The following is a 22,710-nucleotide window of genomic DNA, read 5'->3' as shown; positions in this document are numbered from 1 at the left end:
GAAGCATCGGATCTTGTCCTGAAGTTTCAGGACTTTCTCCTGAGACAAAAACAACCGCTGGTTGTGAGTGTCCAAGTGAGTGTCCAACAACGCTCCCAGGTGTACCATGCTTCGAGCGGGAACCAGGGATGATTTCTTCCAGTTGACAAGCCACCCGTGGGCTGTCATGACCTGGACAGTCAGATCTAGGTGACACAGGAGAATTTCTGGGGAATTTGCCAGGATCAACAAATCGTCTAGGTACGGTAGTATCCTGACCCCTTGACGGCGAAGTGAAGCCGTCATGACCGCCATTACTTTGGTTTGACAACGGCTCCCCGAGTTTTCACCAAAGCGTAATGCCCGAAATTGGTAATGAAGGTTGCCCACCGCGAACCTCAGGTACTGCTGATGAGACACTGCAATAGGAATATGCAGGTAGGCATCCTGTATGTCCAGGGAGACCATATAGTCCCCAGGCTCCAAGGTCAGAACAATAGAGCGCAGAGCTTCCATACGAAACATGGAGACCCGCACATACTTGTTCAAGGACTTCAGGTTGAGAATGGGCCACGAGGACCCGTTCGGTTTCGGGACTAGAAACAGCGGAGAATAGTACCCCTTGCCTATCTGAGCCAGAGTTACCTGTACCACCACTCCTGTGGTCAGGAGGGAATGTACCACCGAATGCAGAGTGTTTGCTTTTGCCGGATCCAGAGGAACATCTGTCAGGCAAAATCGATGAGGGGGATGATTCTTGAAGGGTATGGCGTAACCTTGAGTGACGACTTCCCTTACCCAGTTATCTGAAGTGGTCTTCAACCATTCCTGGACAAAACCTAGAAGTCGGCCCCCCACCCTGGGATCCCCCAGAGGGAGGCCCATCCCATCATGCAGCAGGCATCATGCAGTTTTGGAAGCAGGCTGATGGGCAGCCCAGGCTCGCTTTGATCTGGGCTTGGCATGTCTGGAAGCACGAGCTTGCTTTGGGTATGCCTGACCTTTCGCTTTAGCTGGAGGACGAAAGGGCCGAGGGAAAGTACTTTTAGCCTTCTGTGCGGAAGGAGCCGTACTAGGTAGGCAAGCTGTTTTAGCCGTAGCCAGATCAGCCACAATCTTATTTAGGTCTTCTCCAAAGAGAATATCTCCCTTGAAAGGAAGCACCTCCAGGGTTTTCTTGGAATCCATATCCACCGACCACGATCTCAACCAAAGGATACGTCTGGCCAAGACGGATGTAGTAGCAGCCTTGGCCACCAGCACCCCGGCATCGGAGGCCGCCTCCTTAAGGTACAGAGAAGCAGTGGTAATATATGAGAGACATTGTCGAGCATGCTCAGAAGCATTAGAAGGCAGCTCCGCCTCTAGCTCCTGAGCCCACGCTTCAACAGCTTCAGCAGCCCATGTCGCTGCAATAGTTGGCCTATGCACAGCCCCCGTTAGGGTGTAAATCGCTTTCAAACAACCCTCCACACGTCTATCCATTGGTTCCTTCAGAGAGGTGACGGTAGTTACTGGCAAAGCAGAGGAAACTACCATGCGCGCCACATGAGAATCTACAGGCGGAGGAGTTTCCCAATTTTTGCATAGCTCCGCGGAGAGAGGATAGCGAGCCAACAGCCTCTTATTTGGTGTGCATTTTGTCCCCGGATTTTCTCAGGATTCCTGACGTATATCAGCCAGGTGTTGAGAATGAGGTAAAACTTGTTTAACCACCTTCTTTCGTTTAAATCTATCTGGCGTTTTAGAGACAGGCTCAGGATCATCAGACACCTGAAGAATGAGCCTAATTGCCTCAATCGAATCCGGGACATCCACCAATTACTTCATTTCCCCATCAGAAACATCTGAGTCAGTGTCTGTGGGATCAGTATATGCACCATCCTCCTCAGAGGATGTGTCTGGGATAGCAGTGGATTGGGAGGAGGTAATGGCCCATTTAGAAGACGTCTTAGTCTTAGGCGGGTGAGACTGACACTTAGTGACCGGTTCAATTGCTGTAACTGAGTGGAGATTTGATCTGCCCATGGCGGATTAATAGCAGGGACCATAAACTGCTGCATTGGCACAGGTGGTCCCACAGGGGGCACCAATTTAGTTACAAGCATATTTAATAGCGTGGAAAAGGTGGCCCAAGGTGGGTCATGTGATGCCCCCGATGCCACAAACCCACTGGGGGGGTAAGGAACCCCCTGAACCTGAACTCTCAGCTGCCATATTATCCTCCAACACGTCTGCGGCATCACCACAACGCAATGTGGGAGAAGCCCCAGCTCCGTTGCCACGTGTAGCTGACATAATAATGTGCACAATATTGGGCAACCCGGTACAATTCTTACCAGCTATATACCTAGCAAGAACTCCTAGTGAAATGTGACTGTGTCAGCACAAACCGGGAGTACAAGAGATATATATATAGGGTGACTATAAATCACACGGGAAAATACACAGCAAGTATATCTTGTGAAACAAATCCTATATTATACAGAAAACCTGATACACTTAGCCCCCACAGGTTATGGAATATAGGAATAGCACGCATAGTGAAATACCTGATAAGGCAGCCACGCAGCAGCTACGTGCACACACATATATAGTCACAGGCGTACCATGCAGAAATTATGGTGGTCATTCCGAGTTGATCGCTAGCTGCAATCGTTCGCTGTGCAGTGATGAGGCAAAAAAACGGCACTTCTGCGCATGCGTATGCGCCGCAATGTGCACGAGCGTCGTACTATTGCAACGAACTATGTAGTTTCACACAAGGTCTAGCGAAGCTTTTCAGTCGCACTGCTGGCCGTAGAGTGATTGACATGAAGTGGGCGTTTCTGGGTGTCAACTGACCGTTTTCAGGGAGTGTTCGGAAAAATGCAGACATGCCAGGAAAAACGCAGACGTGGCTGGTCGAACGCAGGGCGTGTTCGTGACGTCAAAATAGGAACTGAACAGTATGAAGTGATAGCAAGCGCTGAGTAGGTTTTGAGCTACTCTAAAACTGCACAAAAAAAGTTTGCCGCCGCACTGCGATACCTTCGTTCGCACTTATGCTAAGCTAAAATACACTCCCAGTGGGAGGCGGCATAGCATTTGCACAGCTGCTAAAAACTGCTAGCGAGCGAACAACAATTAGGAATGACCACCTATGTACCTTAAAACTGCACTGGACTAGCAATACAAAGTAATACACAGTATGGCTATATGTGTCAACAAAAGATATAACAAGTACAGTAGATACTGGATGCAGATATAACAAGCACAGTAGATACTGGATGCATATATCACAGGGTGTTTGTACCACACAACCCTGAATGTATGCACTCTTTCTTAACTAACACTGTCCCAGTGACAGGTGTCTTGTAATATGCACAGCACTGGCGATCAGGCGGCTTTACAGAGGAGGATTTGCCCCAGCAGTCCCAGCAACAGCTCAGCTCCGTTTGTGATGGCTGCTGACAGGGAGTGAGGGAGAGAAATGCAGCTCCAGGGCGGGAACATTTACAGAAATGGCGCCCTGTGGCTGGGGGAGGGGCTACAGGTCCGGCCTGCTCCCCCTGCTGGCATCCCCGCCGGGCGTGCGGGCTTTGAAAATGGGGTTATTTGAGTAAAAAACTCCAAACCTGTGCCCATGTATGTCCCTGGTGGCTAGTGGAGCGGCTGCCCATTAACAGTGTCCACGCCAGCACGCGCGCGGCCCGCCTCCCACAGCCAAAGACACCCCTTACCTCCCCCGTACCTGCGGCCACGCAATCCAGGAGGACAGCGGTGTGTGTGTGACTGACGCTGGAAAGAACCGGAGCCTCCGCTGCAGTGACCCGGCAACCAGGGCGCGGGAGTATACAGCGCCACTGGGGGTGATGAAGCTGCAGTCAGAAAAGTCTGTGTGACTTTGCCTGCTGCAGCCCTGATGCCTTGTAGAAGTAATCTTCTTTAATTTTCTTCTAAAAAAGCTATCAATAGGCTGCAAAAGGCAGCCCACCTGTTATGTGCCTGCTTACTGCATGGCACCAACTTACAAACTGAGCTCCTGCGCATGGAGGCGGGGTTATAGAGGAGGCGGCGCTGTGCATCTTGGGAACAGTCAAAGCTTTGAGCCTGTTGGTGCCTCCGGATCAAGATCCTACTCTACACCCCGATGTTAATCCTTGTGGAGCCCAGTGTACCCCGCAGCAGAGAAGTTTTTTTCAGGGCTGCCCCCCCCCCCCCCCCCCCTGTTAGGTGACCTGCTATGCAGGCACCAACTTACAAACTGAGCTCCAGTGTTCGGAGGCGGGGTTATAGAGGAGGTCATGCAATGCATCCTGGGAGCAGTCAAAGCTTTAGCCTGTTGGTGCCCCTGGATCAAGATCCAACTCTACACCCCAATGTATTCCCTGTGGAACACAGTGTACCCCGCAGCAGAAATAAGAAGTAAGGGATGGGGAGTGAGACGTCATTAGAAATTTGAAAAAGGACTATTTGTAATGAGAAAGAGCAGAGCTGTATGAGGAGAGCATTAATGTGAATTGAAGGAGTCAGAGACCAAGTTAGATTTTCTTCAAAGCTGTTTTATTTTGTGGAAACATCTTTGAAGGTAGCAGGTAAGACTTGTCAGGACAGCAAAGGGTGGAGATAGGGGACAGGAGAAAGTGGGAATGCAAAAGAAGTCACAAACAAGGATAATAAAGGGGACAGATGACAGAGATAGGGTGGAGGCTGACATGGAAGAAAAAGAAGAGCAGGTTGAGGACAAGGATGAGGGAAAGGGGAGAGGATGAAGGGAGAAATGGAAGGGTTGGGCAGGGGCAGAGATGAAAGAGAGAGGGAGAAAGGGGGAAAGAAGGAACAGAGATGACAGTGAAAGACAGTGTCGGCCGAGCACTATAGTGATACCCCCACCTCCTTACCCACAACCTTCCTGACAGAGATGAGAGACAGACAGCGACCGGGAACAGGGACAGAGATAGGAAACACAGTGGCTTGACAGATGACCAAAAGAGATGGTAGGCAGACTAATGAAATAGATACGTGAGGCTGGAAAGACACCAGTGGGGGGGTATGAAGCTGAAAAGACACAAGGGGACATGTGGTAGGAGATACATGTGTGGGGCATGAGGGCTGAGAGACACGGCGGGCATGAGGGTGGAGAGACACAGGGGTACATAAGGTGGGAAAAGACACAGATGAGGACACACAGCTGGAGAGACACAGGGGTAGGAATAAGACTGGAGAGACACAGGGGGAGGCATGAGTCTGGAAGACATGGGAACACATGATACTGGAAAAACACAGGTGGGGACTTGATGCTGGAGAAACACAGGGGGGGCATGAGGCTGTGGGGAGGAGCAGGGGTGACATGTGGCTGGAGAAAGAGAGGGAAACAAGAGTCCAGAGAGACACAGGGTGAGACAAGAGGCCAGAGAGACACAGGGTGAGGCAAGAGGCCGATGAGACACAGGGGGCAATGAGGCTGAATAGACACTGGGGGGAGGGACTTAAGTCTGTCAAAAACATAATTTAAACTTGTTGTTTATTTGAAAATCAAAATGTGATTTGTTCTAGGCACTTTGTATTTTGCTAAACTCACCAATAACAGAAGTGGTTTATTCTCTCGTATTGCTCCAAAACATCCCAAGAATCCAAGAAGTGCTAAAGACAGTCCTACAATGAGCAGGATGTAGCCACCAGCACTTAGTAATGGATTAGAAGTAAACAGATTCTGGAATCCATCAGGGTCTGCAACAAGCCATATACCAACTCCTAAAAGGCTGATTCCTCCCAACTGCATAGAAAAAGGAAATTAAAAGGGATATAGTCAGTCTGTCTTTAATAACAATGTAGACAGTCATAACAGTATTTCAACACAATAATTGTTCATCTTCAGAACATCATCAATCATTAGGTGTAAGAGGGGAAGGTCTTCAATTTAGATTTTTATTTTTTCAGAATGTTTTAGATTGTTCTTGTTTTCAGAAGGGACCTCATATTGTATGCTAAAATTTTATGAAAGGACGTGGTGACAGCTTTGTGTATACAAATTCCCCATCTCTTACCAGAATGTTACTAAACTAAAAATATAACACCATACATCAGGACATCACATCCCACCAGACCAGCAACCAGCCACCACCCATCCCTTGCCACCCCTCCCCTTCCCTCTCACCAACTCTGACATCTTTCTCCCATGTATCTGGTGAGGAAGTCATGGCCCTCATACATTCCTCCCCCCACAACCTCCCCACTCGACCCTATCCCCTCCCACCTCCTCCGCTACCTCTCTCCTTCTGCCTGTTCCCATCTTGCCCACCTTCTCAATCTCTCCCTCTCATCAGGCACTGTCCCCTCTGCCTTCAAGCATGCTCTTGTCTCCCCTATTCTTAAAAAACCTGCCCTTGATCCTAACACTCTCTCCATCTCTCTCCTCCCCTTTGCCTCCACACTTCTTGAGCGTATTGTCTATAATCGCCTCACTGTCTTTCTTTCCTCTCACTCACTGCTTGACCCATTCCAGTCTGGTTTCCGTTCTCTCCACTCCACTGAAACTGCCCTCACAAAAGTCTGCAATGACCTCCATGCAGCCAAATCTAAGGGCCACTACTCTCTGCTTATTTTTCTTGACCTCTCTGCTGCTTTTGACACTGTGGACCACCCTCTCCTTCTGCAAATCCTTCACTCTCTTGGTCTGTGTGATACTGCCCTCTCCTGGCTGTCCTACCTCTCTGATCATTCCTTCTCTGTCTCCTCTCATGATGCTCCCTCCCCCCCACTTCCACTAACTGTTGGTGTCCCCCAAGGTTCTGTTCTTGGTCCTCTCCTTTTCTCTCTCTATACGTCCTCTTTAGGTGAACTCATTAGTTCAGTTAACTTCCAGTATCATCTCTTTGCTGATGACACTCAAATCTACCTCTCCTCCCCTGATTTCTCCACGGCTCTCCTCAGTCGTACCTCTAACTGTCTTTCTGCTACCTCTTCCTGGATGTCCCAGCGCTTTCTTAAACTCAGCATGTCTAAGACTGAGCTGATCATCTTCCCACCCTCCCGCACAACCTCACCTCCCACAATCACATTATCCATTGATGGCACGACTATATCCTCTAGCCCCCAAGTACGCTGTCTTGGTGTAATCCTTGACTCCTCCCTCCCCTTCAAACCCCACATTCAGCACCTCTCACAAACCTGTCACTTTCATTTCAAAAACATTTCCAGGATCAGACCTTTTCTCACTCAGGATGCCACTAAGATCATTATTCACTCACTGATTATTTCCAGACTGGACTACTGTAATCTCCTCCTAACTGGCCTCCCTGACAATCACCTCTCTCAACTCCAATCTATCCTCTATGCTGCTGCCCGGCTCATCTTCCTCACCAAACGCACTACGTCCACCTCCCCTCTCCTACAAGCCCTTCACTGGCTTCCCTTCCCTTTCAGAATCCATTTCAAACTTCTCACACTCACTTACAAAGCACTCACCCACTCCTCTCCCATTTACATCTCTGACCTTATCTCCCTTTACTCTCCAACCCGTCCTCTTCGCTCTGCTAATGCACGCTGACTCTCCTGTCTTCTGATTACTTCCTCCCACTCCTATCTCCAAGATTTTTCACGTGCTGCTCCCTTCCTCTGGAATTCTTTACCTCCCCCCCTCAGACTCTCCACCTCTCTACAAAACTTCAAACAGGCTCTTAAGACCCTTTTCTTTACCAAACCCAGCCAAATCTCATCCTAACCCTCTGTTCCACGCTCTCTATGTACCCCATCTGTGTCACCCCTGTCTGTCTACCCCTCCCCTTAGAATGTAAGCTCTCACGAGTAGGGCCTTCTTCCCTCATGTGCTTATACTTTTCTTACTTTAATAATCCTCAACTGCCCAAGTCACGCAGTTTTTTGGCCACCTGAACTTATCTCTATGTCATTTACTGGTGTAGCTATGCTTAGTTATCCTGTACTTGTCCTATATTGTCTTCAACTGTAAGTCACTGTTTTCCTGTTTTGAGTATGTGCATATGTATGTTACACACAGTACATCGCAATTATCCAAATGTTGGTGATATAGTCCAGTGACGGGAATAGTTTTAGCCAAATGTGGCCATATTTGGGTGGATTAGGGCGGGGTTTGGAGAGAAGTGAGTGTGGTGATATTTTGTTCAAATTTGGAATGTGAAAATAAATATTGAAACGTTTGATTTATGTTACACAACAAATAAAGAAAAATGTTAAGTTTGATGTTAATTTTTTTCTAGGCTGGTCCACAAATTAAAATTATGCACTTCACTGCAACAGTGGCACCTACAGTATGAAGCTAAAATCAAACAGTCATGGACTGAATTGCAGTTTCACTATAAAAAATAATTTATATATATTATACAGTTTTAAATGCATTTTCTAGGGTAACATTATTAAGTTAATTCCTAGCACATTCATGTAATGAAAAGAGTCTTGGAATTGGGGGCCAATCCTCAGAACCATCTGGTGGCACCAAATTTTCCACAGCAGTGTCCCCGGCCCAGGCTTGTTTCACCTATCTTCTTGGGCAAGGCTTGGGATGAGTAGCGGTGGTGGACCTGTAACCAGAATCCATAGACAACATTTCTGTAGACTCTCTTCCCAAATCCAGTGGAAGTTGGACCAGTTCCTTTAAGGTTGGAAATTTGGCAGGTGTATCAGTTGCCAATATGTACAGCTGAAACCAATCAGCAATAACTTCCTGGAACAAGGGAAAGTCGTGACTAAGAATAAGGGGGTATGGGGCTAATTTTGGGGCAGCAGCAGCCACCACCATACATGTATGCCCTTTTACTGTAAGAGTCAGACAAATTCACTCATATTTCTCTGTAGCTCCAAGGAAGCATAGCGCTTTTTACCTTAGGCACCCTTGCTGACATACTTTTTGGAATGACAATACTAGAGACTAAGGACATCTCACTCCCAGAGTCCACCAAGGCGAACACAGCCTATCAGTTTATTTGAATAGTCACCTGAAACCTCCATGGACTCCCTGTAGAAGGGTACTATGTGGAGCAACACGGAGAGGATGGAACCTAGAGAGCAACAATACAGTCTATAGGTTTCTGGTGGCTTGGGCATTCAGCACAGAAATGACTGGGTTTGCCATATTCAAAGCACGTTAGTTTATTCAGCCTTAGGATCACCTCTGTTCGGCCACTGGGTTTTTCACAATTGGCCCGGGTGGTTTCCGGATAACTCCAGTTTTCATCTTGGCATAGGTTTTGGCCCAAAGCCAAGAGGATTGGTCATTTGTTGCAATGCATCAAATATCTCCACCACACTGGTTCGACGCGGGTTTGGGGGTCTGTCTGCATCATCCACTTTTGCAGACCCAGGTCTAAAGTCTGGATGCAGTGGTCAATCGCCAGCAGCTCCACTACCTATGGACAAATTTTATTCCACTTACAACCACTTCCCCAGTATTTTGATCAGAGCGGCCAACTGAGTTCCAACCGGAGTTTCTTTGGAGAAATGCTATTTATGGAAGCTGAGTCAAGCTGAGCTTGGCCTGGCAATGCTGGCACATATCCAGTATCTTGATCTTCAAGGTTGAGTACACCAACGTTTTCTTTCTCATCGAGGGTCATATAAACCTTCTGGGCCTTATCGGCAAAGTATGGCACGCTCTTTGCCGTTTTCTCAAAGGTGGCGAGGTCTGCTTCTATGTCATCATTGTCATTGATGTGTGGTTGTGGATCCGGAGTAGGTGGGATAGCATGAACGTGATCTGTGAGGCTAGGACAGAAACTGGGAGAGCTAATATAACCCTTCATGCAGTCTGGAGGACTGAGAGCATAGTTCAAAACTTTATTGAACTAACGGGACAATACTATGAGTACAGATACTTAAGAGATCCATTTATGCTCGGACTGCTGGGTAGATGCTTGGATTGAGCCAGCTTCACAGACTTAGACTCTGGGATGTGGAGCAATACCCACTACACAGGACTGCTGAGTTGCGGAGCAGAACCAGCTACACAGGCTTAGATGCGGGGATGCAGAGTAATACTTAGAACAACCACTGCAGGTGTACACTGGTATAGCACCAGTGACTTAGAAGGCCAGAAAGCGCTTGGTTGTGCTGATGGTCTCTAAGTGAATGCAGTCAAGAAGATACAAAATAGCTTGCTGCAGCTCTGAAGACAACAAACCACTGGCAATTGATGTGGGCTCTGGACAATTCCTTTAAACCCCTGGCTGTCCATGGATTGGCTCTGGTCAATAGCTGATTGCAGCCTAGTCTCCAATTTGAGTTTATGCAATCACCTGACTCAGACTGTCATGACTGCAATCAGGAATCTGTAATCACACAACAGTTTAGTAAAATGGCAAATGCCCTTTATTGTAAATATACACACACAGGACATGATTCAGAGATGGACACAGATCACTGAATATGCAAGATCTGCGTCCATCTCTTCACATGCTGGGAGCCACCCAGCACAGGGCAAGACCGCCCAGCATGTGTGACAGGCTGCCTAACAATGCATCCGCAATTAGATTGCGGACCCATCAAATTAAGGTTTACACCTGGCTGCACTGTCAGGCGGTCAGCCACCACTTTTTTGTAATTGGAGTGGCTGCGTGTGACATTATGACATGCCACCTTTCTGCCCGCCTTGCCCCCCTACAACAGCCGCTGCTGTGAATCATCCTTCCTGGATGTGGCCACAATGAGAAGGGTTGTGCACGTAAACTGCCGCCAGTGCACGTGCACAGACCAGATGGACGTGGCCAATGCGTACGGACAATCATCTACATCCATCTCTGAATTATCCCCACAGTACACTATAACATTAACAATTACAAGCCAGGATGGTATTTTACTTACTATGGGCCTAATTGAGACCTTATAGCACCTTATAGCGAGAGGTTTGCGATCACATAGTCACTGCCCAGACAGATTGAAAATTCACCCCGTGCAAGTCTGCGTACACCGTGCGAAATGCTTTGCAAACGCCGGGCAGCTGCAAATCTATTCGCAACTCACTCACCATCTAAAGATTTTTCCAGTCTGTACGTAGCCCAGGACTTACTCCTACAGTGCGATACAAACAGGCTGATCGGGCCGGAGCTGACGTCACACACGCAGTAGTTGTGCCCCCGGTACTGTGCCTTCAGTAGTTGTGCCCCCAGTACTGTTCCCCCTGTAGCTCTGCCCTCAGTAGTTGTGCCCCCAGTACTGTGCCCCCTGTAGCTCTGCCCTCAGTAGTTGTGCCCACTGTAGCTTTGCCCTCAGTAGTTGTGCCCCCAGTATTGTGCCCCCTGTGTAGCTGTGCCCTCAGTAGTTGTTCCCCCAGTACTGTGCCCCCTGTAGCTGTGCCGCTTGCAAAAATAAATACTCACCATCCCCGCTCCTGCTTCCCCACCGCTACTGCCCTCCGTCTCCGGCCGCCGGCGCCGCTCCTCGGATCTATGGGAGAGACGTCATGACATCTCTCCCATAGCACCTCAAAGACACTAGAGGTCAATTATGACCTCTAGTGTCTATGGCCGCTCCCACAATGCTGTGCGGTGCGCGATGATGTCACCGTGCACCGCACGGCACCGGCGCCAGTAGCGGATCTTGCCATTGTGGCGGCACCCTCGGGGCAACGGCGCGCCCCGGGCAAAAGTCCTGCTTGCCCATGGCAAGATCCGCTACTGTCGATCAGCCTGCGTTTGCCTAGCTCTCAGGTATGTAATCAGTCTGGAAAGGAATGCAGCAGTTAATACATACCTTTCAACATTTGTAAAACCAGATCGGGACTCCTGTACGCGTGCTCCTGAAAAGGGGGCATGAGCTCAGCAAAATAGGGCGTGGCTTCATTGTGATACCGCTATTGCAAGCCATGCCTCCGTTTTCGTCACTATGGGGGCATGTCAAGCGCTCTGTGAGCTACTGCCCATGCCAATAGCCTTTCTGCCTCCCGTGAACAGACGCTGTGTGCACAGCATCTATTCATCGCTGCATAGCAGTGACTCAGAGAGTGACAGGGGCCTCCCAACTGCCCCCCACCCCAGCTGCGGGACATTGCGGCCCCCAGGTGGGGCAGTTGGGAGGTATGGTAAATAACACAGATCTATGCTGCAGCTTGTATACTGAAAAGACTTCTCAGGCAATTCTAGAAAACTGCAGGGCAGATGGCCGAGGTGAGTTACAAAGCTAACTAGTAATTTATGAGAGAAATAGTCAGGATTGTGGCAATCATCAGCTGACATTTTCTGAAGCTTGGGCTCCTTCTTAGGACCGACTGTTGTTGCTGGTATTGCAGCAGCAGTCGTTCATACCACAGTTCTTGCTGCTGTTGCATCTGTATCAGCTGTTGCTGGGATTGCTATTGCCAGCTCAAGAGCATTCTCAGTATTGCCTCCATTTTGGTCTCTTGAGATTTAGGAAAATGAAACTTTGCTTCCCTCAGCATAAATGAACAGTTTTAAACATCAAAAATTAATCAAGCACTGTCTCTTTAACCACTTTGATAAAGCTGCAAGTCCTAGCAGCGAAACGCATCCGGTGTACTCCCTCCACATCCCTGGAAATCTACTCATTGGAGTATCCAGAACATCCAGACCAGCCACTTTAGTTTTTAACCAACTGGATAATTGCCTTATTAATGGACCCAAAGCTGCCAGCATTAAAGTACCAGTATCCAAACTGCACTGTGCTTTCTGAGGACTCCAATTTACAACAAAGGGACTCACCCTCCAGGAGGTAGTTCTCCTCAGCGGACTTTGGTAAATACTTCTTTACTGGATCAGTATTATTGCAAGTTACAGAGGTCCCTATCCTATGAACTATTCCACCAGTGGAATATAGAAATGAATACTGTATGTAATGAAAATGCTCCGTATTGCAGTGTTACCACCATATATCCAGGGTGTTTGTGGTACTTAACCTATGATTTTACTGTCTTGTCTGAATGGACATTTTATACTGCTTGTTATAATAAATATGGAATTTTGATTTTAAATTGTTCTTAATAATATAATAATAAAAGGTCTTGTCTTAATAATATCTTCATTGAGTGCCGCTATCGTTTTTATATATGCCTATTTACACTTTAACCTCTTACATGACATGGTTGCAACAGAAGCGACCACACCAGCGAGGAGTGCAAGCAGAAATACGACAAAAGTGGCGAAGCAATGCTGATTTCTGCATGGTGGAAACAGCATCGCGACCGGCACTTAAGTCAGAGAATGCGAGTTCTCCTGACTAAACACCCTGTTTAGTCCCAGAGAACAAGCATTCTCCGTCCTATCATCGCACTCAATTGAATAACGCCGGGCTCTCCTTCCCGGAGCTATTAACATCGTAGTCAGTTGAATCGAGCCCATAAACCATTTTGCCATCCACATAACAGATCCCTTTACAACTCACATTGCAGATAACCCATTGCCTGTCACAATTTTGGAGATTTGGTAACCGGAAAGGTCCGAACCCCACAACGCCAGACCGGACTGGATCCCTGCAGCAATTTCAGTCATTGTGGAGATAGTACTGCATGTCCCCCGTCCAGGTCCAGGGGGGTGTATGTGTCTTCAGTCACCAGGGAGATAGGGAGAGATTAAAGCCTCCCCATATGGTCCGGACCATTACACGTTGTTACCACATCCCTGGATCATACAAAAAGACTGTCTTTTCTCCATCCTTGTCTCCTCGGGTCGGGTATGCAGGAGACCGCCAGTCAGCATACCGACGCCGGTAACCCGGCAGCATAACGCCAGCGGGGGGGCAAGCGCATCAAGCCCTTTGCAGGCTCGCTGCGCTCACCACGCGGTGAGCTCAGTGGCTCGCTGCACTCTCCATAGAGTGGGAATAGTCCCTGCTGGTCTGCATGCCGACCATCGGGATTGTGAGCGGGTGGGATTTAGGTGCCGCCATTGTGACCGGCGGTCTCCACATAACTGCAATTTGTCTCCTCGGTGACTGCTGTCACATACATCCCCTGGGACGAGACACCCCCTGGATGGCAACGCGCACTACTATCTGAGTGGCTGAGATTGCTGCAGTTATCTGGTCCGAGGTCCAGGCCGTTCTGGTTTTTACCCATACCCACAATTTTGTATGTAATTTGAATATATTCTACTGAAAGCAATATTGCTTTGGTAACTTTACATGGCACAACTGCTGGGTGGGGCTTAAAAAGAGTTGTGAGGTGAGAATTCAGCAGCTGTATACAAGGGGTCAATCCAATTAGACAGAAATATATAAAATATTGTCACCCTATTCACACATAATCAGCATACATTTCACTGCAGACCCTCCAATATGACCCGTCCCACTAGGTACAAAATGCTCTGTTTCTGGACTTCCCTCTTAATTTATTATTGCCATCACCTGTGAAGAAACAGCTTTCTTATTATTTAACTAGTTCAAAACAGGTGATGGAAATCATAAATTAAGAGGGAAGTCCAGAAACCGAGCATTTTGTACCTAGTGGGGCGGGTCATGTTGGAGGGTATGTCACTGGCGCCATTGTCATCCACACTATACTGACTCCTTTGTCATCCACATTATTCTGACTCAATTTCAAAGTAATTTGCACAGATCACAGTATCTTACTTTTAATGCAGTAGTATAGTGGTGCACTTCAGTAGAAGAACTGTACAGTGCTCAGGAGTCTCAGGGGGAGGCTGTTCTTGTTCACTGCTTGCTGAGTGCTTGCACATAACTACAGTTCCCATTTCTTGTGCATATAAATCTACAATACCCAGAATTCCTAGCACCTACTACTCAGAGGAAACAGGAAGCACTGGAAAAATATGAGAGCGGGGGGGGGGGGGGGGGGGGCTTGTAGCATCTAGTTTCCCTTTGTGGAGAGGACCTTTCCCCATAAGCCCCTGTGTCCATGTCACTAACTATTTGGGATAGTAACCTGTGGCGAGCAGAGCGAGACACCGAGCCCGAAGCGTGGCAAGCGTCCAATGGTGCATAGAAAAAAAAAAACCTCAAACGAGTCAACGACGGAGTACGGAGAAAACATTTAGGTGCTGTAAGGGCGGAAGTTATCTACTGCCCTCACGTGCTTTCACTTCCTGGTCCTGATCACGAAGGGAACATAGACACAACCGAGAGCAGGGGAGGATAGAGGAGGACAGGGAGCTCCTCCTCTCCTATGGCCAGTCCGCATTTCATTTAAATGTTACAGGCAGCCCATGAAGCAGATGCGGATGGCATATAAGGAGTCAGTCTGTAATGCTGCTGTCTGAGGGCCCCTTCACTGCAGTGGGCCCCGCTGGTAGTTTCGCTGCTGCACCAGATTTAGGAGTGGTCAGTGCAGTGGATCAATGCCTTTTGTTTATTTGATTCATTTTTTTATTAATCTTTTTGTGGTCACATCTTCTCATGCAGCCCTGTGTTAAACTATTTAATTCAACTTGTGTCAGCTTTATTCATAGGTGTTTTACAGCAGATATGCTTTGTGACTAATGGGCATATTTATCAAAAATGTGTTTACTAAAACATTGTGAAATGGGTGTTTTCATCTAAATATACTAAAGGACAATTGGAGGAGAATTAGCAATTACATTTGCATTGTTTTTAGTAAGCAGAACTTTCTCATACTTCTACTGGGAAAGGCGATCTGCCCAATTTACTAAAATTAAAAGTAAAAAAATACCGGAGGAATAACGCTGTGAGAATAACGCTATCTTGAGATACTGTAGGGCAGGCATGTCCAAACTGTGGCCCTCCAGCTGTTGTAAAACTACACATCCCAGCATGCCTTGACACAACTTTAGCATTCTCTGACAGCAAAACTGTGTCAGGGCATGCTGGGATATGTAAATTCACAACAGCTGGAGGGCCGCAGTTTGGACATGCCTGCTGTAGGGCTTCCCCCTGTATTACCTACTCTAACTCAGCCTTACCTGTTTGCTGGCAGGGGAGGCTGAAGTCGGAGATGCTGTCCGATTATTAGCCATGTGTGTCATAATAAACCACAGGCTGATCACTGAAATAAAAAAGTAAAAAAAAAAGAAAAGAAAACTTACTTACACGCTGCTGCACCATGGATCGGTGCCCGACTCGTTATCTGTGTGTCACAGCACCAGATGACTGGTGACACACAGAGAAGGAGCCGAGCAGCAGTGTGCAGGTAAATGTTAGCTTAGCGGGGTTGGTCACTCTTGGGTTCAGAGGATATTTGATAAATCCCTGCGATATATTCAAATATTGCAATGCGAATTTGGATGAATTTATCACATTCAATTCGCATCTGTGAGGCAGATTGTGATAAAAATGCTCCTATCTCACATTCAACAGCCAGTGTGCAGTGAGCATTAAACCAGTTAGCATATTTTAAGTTTAATTCTAATGTGATAGCAATTGCCATACTTATAATTCTGAGTGATAGAGCAGCACTTGCAGTAAATGGGGTCCCAGGAGCTGCAAGCTTAAATGTGTTGATCAATGTAAATGGTGAAGCAAAAACCCATTGTTTATCATGAGTGCAGAGTCTACAATGCATCCGGAAAGTATTCACAGCGCTTCACTTTTTCCACGTTTTGTTATGTTACAGCCTTATTCCAAAATGGAATAAATTCATTTTTCCCTCAAAATTCTACATACAATATATAATAATAATAATAATAATAATAACAACAACATGAAAAAGATTTTTTTTGAGATTTTTGCTACTTTATCAAAAATAAAAAAATCACATGTACCTAAGTATTCACAGCCTTTGCTCAATACTTTATTGATGCACCTTTGGCAGCAATTACTACCTCAAGTATTTTTGAATATGATGCCACAAGCTTGGCGCACCTATCTTTGGGCAGTTTTGCCCATTCCTCTTTGCAGCACCTCTCAAGCTCCATCAGGTTGGATGAGAAGTGTCAGTGCACAGCCATTTTCAGATCTCTCCAGAGATGTTCAATCGGATTCAAGTCTGGGCTCTGGCTGGGCCACTCAAGGACATTCACAGAGTTGTCCAGAAGCCATTCCTTTCATATCTTGGCTGTGTGCTTAGGGTCATTGTTCTGCTGAAAGATGAACCGACGCCCCAGTCTGAGGTCAAGAGCGCTCTGGAGCAGATTTTCATCCAGTATGTCTCTGTACATTGCTGCATTCATCTTTCAATCTATCCTGACTAGTCTCCCAGTTCCTGCCGCTGAAAAACATCCCCACAGCATGATGCTGCCACCACCATGCTTCACTGTAGGGATGGTTTTGGCCTGGTGATGAGCGGTGCCTGGTTTCCTCCAAACATGAAGCCTGGCATTCACACCAAAGAGTTCAATCTTTGTCTCATCAGACCAGATAATTTTGTTTATCATGGTCTGAGAGTCCTTCAGGTGCATTTTGGCAAACTCCAGGTGGGCTGCCATGTACTTTTTACTAAGGAGTGGCTTCCATCTGTCCACTCTACCATACAGGCCTGATTGGTGGATTGCTGCAGAGATGGTTGACCTTCTGGAAGGTTCTCCTCTCTCCACAGAGGAATGCTGTAGCTCTGACAGAGTGACCATCAGGTTCTTGGTCACCTCCCTGACTAGGGCCCTTCTCCCCTGATCGTTCAGCTTACACAGCCGGCGAACTCAAGGAAGAGTCCTTGTGGTTCCGAACTTCTGTCATGTACAGATGATGGAGGCCACTGTGCTCATTGGGACCTTAAAAGCAGCAGATATTTTTCTGTACCCTTCCCCATATTTGTGCCTCGAGACAATCCTGTCTCAGAGGTCTACAGACAATTCCTTTGACTCCATGCTTGGTTTGTGCTCAGACATGCACTGTCAAGTGTGGGACCTTATATAGACAGGTGTGTGCCTTTCCAAATCATGTCCAATCAACTGAATTTACCACAGGTGGACTCCAATTAAGCTGTAGGAACATCTTAAGGATGATCAGTGGAAACAGGATGCACCTGCGCTCAATTTTGAGGCTGTGAATACTTATGTACATAGGATTTCTTAGTTTTCTATTTTTAATAAATTTGCAAAAATTTAAAAAAAAACCTTTTTCACGTTGTCATTAAGGGGTATTGTGTGCAGAATTTTGAGGGGGGAAATTAATTTACTCCATTTTGGAATAAGGTTGAAACATAACAAAATGCTGAAAAAGTGAAGCACTGTGAATAGTTTCCGGATGCACTGTATGTGATTTCTATATGCTTGTGTGATACCCCACAGCTGCTATTTTCAAAATGGGCCAGTGTCATTTTAAAAGAAACTTGATTTAAAAATTATCATTTGGAGCTGTGGTGAAAGGAGAGCTGAGGTGACACCACTGCGCAGTGATTAGCAGCTGAGATAAGCAACTGAGGGCGGGATGTACATTACTAACCTTGTGGTGTACATCCCACCACACATCGCATCCATACTAATTACATATGTACTAACATATGCAATTAGTATTGAGCAGGACAGCTCTTTCAATAAGAGCCTTTCCTTTGCGATGCGCACCGATCACTGGACTTCCGGGTATCGACCTCGGGAGTCCGTCTGCGCACGCATAGAAAGACGCGGTGACTGTGGGACATGTAGGGAGGGATCCGACTGCACAATGTGGATAGAAGCTCATAGGCTTCTATAGGATAATGCCAGCTATAGCATGCAGCCAATGTAATTGAGAACTATCTTCAAAGTAAAGAAGAACACAGAGCCCTGATCTTAACATCTTCGAATCTGTCTGGGATTACATGAAGAGACAGAAGGATTTGACCAAGCCTACATCCACAGAAGATCTGTGGTTAGTTCTCCAAGATGTTTGGAACAATAGGGGGGGCCCCTGGCAAGAGCACATGGACATCTGTAGCTTTCCCTCTTATGCAGCAGCAGAACCAGACAGTCAGAACGCGAGCAGGACAGTATGCAGTGCAGGCAGAGACACAGGAGTATCAGATTTCATGAACTATCTACGGAGCTTCCCAACCAGAGGAGTGATAGGAGGGTGGAGAGAGCTGTAAGTGACACAGGGTGCGATCCCTGTGTCACTTACAGCTCTCTCCACATCTTGGTGTAACTTGTTATCTAATGAGGGTCTACCTGGACTTCCTTCTTAAGTTATGATTGCAATCACCTGTGTTGAAACACCTTTCTTATTAATTAAATAGTTCAACACAGGTAACTACAATCATATATTAAGAGGGAAGTCTATGTAAAGAGCATTTTGTCCCTCCTGGAATGGGTCATGTTGGGAGGTATGCACAGTCTTATATACAGCCTCCCCGCCCCCTCTTCCACCGGGGCCCCCCTGTCTAAAGTGCCCCGAGCACCCCCAAGGTTTAATCCGGCACTGATAATACAAATAGTTTATGCATCCATTTGTGAGGTTAAGGTAAGTACACAGAGATGTGTGATATGATCCTCCCCCCACTTCTACTGTCCTCCCATGTGTCCGAATGGACAGTGAACAGGAGGATGAGAGTGTGGAAGAATGGGTCAGAGGTGAGAGAAAAAGACAGCAAATGTAGGGGATCTGCTGTTGTGCAACAGCTCACATCCACCACCCTGTTGGTAAATCCAGCACTGGGGAGCGGGGATGTGCACTGCACAATAGGAATCCCTCTTAAATGTTAGGTGGCTTAAAGAAAGCCTAAATGGTGTTTGGATGAATGAGTTGTTGGTATTATATATACTTCAATTGACACTTGCGCTGGTGCACAAAACAGCATCGTGGACCTAGTTTTTTTTGAATTCTGCTCACAACCCCGGAGGGGTGCGAGAACGAGTCCTCTAGTTGAGGATAACATCACGCTGAATTGAATAGCTCCAGGAGCTCCTTACTGGCGCTATTCAATTCACTCTGAATTAAATCAACCCTAAGTTTGTTGCATGAAAGTAATGATTTCTAGCAAGCAGTTTTGACTGATCAATTTTACATATTGATTACAAACGTGCTAATATGAATATCATGTAGGAATGAATACTTACAAATATCAGTGCATTGAAGAGAAACATCATATACTTCATGAAGAGTAAGATCCCCATCTTCTGCTCTTGGTGTTACCTAAAAGGCAACTACAGTCAGTATTTAAAACAAGTAAATCTTAATATGTCAGTGCAAAGTATCTGAGAAAGTAAATACAGTAAGATAAAAGGGTGATGCTTAACTTTATTGTATAAATTTTTTTTGCAGGCACCAGGGAATATATTTACAAGAGATGGGAGTGCTGACACTTATTGACTCACAGTATAGACCAACCTTTCCATACTGGAAGCTTAATTCTTTGGGTAGTATTCAAACGATATATCACGCCCAATCTTCTTTCTAAAGTGATCCCCGTTATCGCGCATTTTGCCCCCATAGTAATCAGGTTTAACTGCGTAAAGGGTTGGGAGCCCTCTTTACCCCGGAAGTAGCGAACTTGAATGATTATACCACGCCTGTCAGCAGACAGAACGAGTGTGGAAGAGGGTGAAAAGAACTGAATACCGCCCATTGAGTCAATAAACGTCCTTCACCCACAAACATTAAAAAAGGAGAGGACTGATTGTACAGCTAAGCAGCTACTGAGGAGTGTGTAAGGCTCCTTAAAAATAGAATAAATATAAAATGAATAGCAGCGCTAGGGTTTTAAGAAAAGAAACAATATACTGCGGTTTGAGAAAATAAAAATACATTTATTTATACAATCAATATCATATTAGAAATTCATGCATGTAAAATAGAATAAAGTGCTTTTGAGGAATATATAGGGGTATATGCAATTCCGGGCGAATTGCGGCAATTTTTTGCCCGTTTTTAAATTTGACACAATTCGAGGGTGCCGGAATTCGACATATTCAATAAAAAACGGATTCGACGGTCCCGCTGTCGAAAAACTGACCAATTGACGGATTTTGAATTGACTTTTCAGATGGTACAAAAAACTGTAAAAAACCTGAAAAAAAATTGCGTGGGGTCCCCCCTCCTAAGCATAACCAGCCTCGGGCTCTTTGAGCCGGTCCTGGTTGCCAAAATACGGGGAAAAACATGACAGGGGATCCCCCATATTTTAACAACCAGCACCGGGCTCTGCGCCTGGTCCTGGTGCAAAAAATACGGGGGACAAAAAGAGTAGGGGTCCCCTGTATTTTTTGTACCAGCACCGGGCTCCACTAGCTGGACAGATAATGCCACGGGTGGTCTTCAGTATGCCGGTGGTCGGGCTCCCGGCTACCGGCGCCGGGAGCCCGACAGCCGGCATACCGACACTTATTCTCCCTCGTGGGGGTCCACGATCCCCCTGGAGGGAGAATAAAATAGTGTGGTGCAAGGGGCTCATTTGCGCTCGCCACACTGTCGGTAAGCCGGCAGTCGGGCTCCCGGCGCCGGTATGCTGGTCGCCGGGAGCCCGACCGCCGGCATATCGTAGTGAACCCAATGCCACAGCCAGGGGACACTTTTATACCGCTCCCTGCGGCCGTGGCATTAAATACCCAACTAGTCACCGCTGGCCGGTGTACACTGGAGAAGTGGGGACCCCTTCAATCAAGGGGTCCCCCCCCAGCCACCCAAGGGCCAGGGGTGAAGCCAGAGGCTGTCCCCCCATCCAAGGGCTGCGGATGGGGGGCTGATACCCTTGAGTAAAATGAAAGAATATTGTTTTTTGCAGAAGAACTACAAGTGCCAGCAAGCCTCCCCCACAAGCTGGTACTTGGAGAACCACAAGTACCAGCATGCGGGGGGGAAACGGGCCCGCTGGTACCTGTAGTTCTTCTGCAAAAAAATACCCAAATAAAAACAGGACACGCACACCGTGAAAATACAACTTTATTTCACACATGCCGACACATACATACTTACCTATGTTGACACGCCGACTGCCACGTCTCCAATGTCGACGAATCTGGGGTACTTGAAAATAAACTTAATACTCACCTAAATCCAGTGTCCTGTGATATTTGTAATCCACGTACTTGGCAAAACAAAAAAACGCATTTACCCGATCCACAAGGACTGAAAGGGGTCCCATGTTTACACATGGGACCCCTTTCCCCGAATGCAGAGACCCCCCGTGACTGCTGTCACAGAAGGTCCCTTCAGCCAATCAGGGAGCGCCACGTCGTGGCACTCTCCTGATTGGCTGTATGTGCGTCGGAGCTGTCAGACGCGCATCGCACAGCCCCCTCCATTATCTTCAATGGTGGGAACTTTGCGGTCAGCGGTGAGGTCACCCGCGGTCAGCGGCTGACCGCGGGTAACCCCACCGCTGACCGCAAAGTTCCCACTATTGAAAATAATGGAGGTGCTGGGCGATGCGCTGTCTGCCAGCTCAGACGCGCATAGGGAATCAGGAGAGTGCCAGGACGTGGCGCTCCCTGATTGCCTGAAGTGACCCTCTGTGACAGGATTCACAGGGGGTGTCAGCATTCGGGGAAAGGGGTCCCATGTGTAAACATGGGACCCCTTTCAGTCCGTGTGGATCGGGTAAATGCGTTTTTTTGTTTTGCCAAGTACGTGGATTACAAATATCACAGGACACTGGATTTAGGTGAGTATAATTTTATTTTCAGGTACACCCCGTGGATTCTACCTGGACAAGTGGACCGAACGTCGTGTCAACATAGGTAAGTATGTGTGTGTGTCGACATGTATGTAATAAAGTTGTACTTTCAAGGTGTGCGTGTCCTGTTTTTATTTGGGTATTTTTTTTGCAGTAGAACTACAGGTACCAGCGGGCCCGTTTTCCCCCCGCATGCTGGTACTTGTGGTTCTCCAAGTACCAGCTTGTGGGGGAGGCTTGCTGGTACTTGTAGTTCTTCTGCAAAAAACAATATTCTTTCATTTTACTCAAGGCTATCAGCCCCCCATCTGCAGCCCTTGGATGGGGGGGAC

General features: G+C 47.1%; 1 protein-coding gene across 1 annotated transcript in view; it reads right to left on the bottom strand.

Annotated features, from left to right (window-relative positions):
- The window catches only part of LOC135004275 (tetraspanin-18-like), a 71,866-nt gene extending 62,990 nt beyond the window's left edge, over positions 1 to 8,876 (bottom strand). Inside the window, exons 1-2 of the mRNA XM_063951796.1 lie at positions 8,820 to 8,876; positions 5,543 to 5,737 (exon numbers count right to left, since the gene is read on the bottom strand). Of these exons, the coding sequence (XP_063807866.1) occupies positions 5,543 to 5,737; positions 8,820 to 8,876 (252 nt within the window). The remainder of the gene's footprint in view (positions 1 to 5,542; positions 5,738 to 8,819) is intronic.
- Positions 8,877 to 22,710: the final 13,834 nt, after the last annotated feature.

This window comes from Pseudophryne corroboree, chromosome 2 (genome assembly GCF_028390025.1).
Source record: "Pseudophryne corroboree isolate aPseCor3 chromosome 2, aPseCor3.hap2, whole genome shotgun sequence".
In the NCBI taxonomy this organism is placed as follows: Eukaryota; Metazoa; Chordata; class Amphibia; order Anura; family Myobatrachidae; genus Pseudophryne; species Pseudophryne corroboree.
The sequence above is the reverse complement of the archived record's forward strand: the minus strand, read 5'-3'. Positions and strand labels throughout refer to the sequence as shown.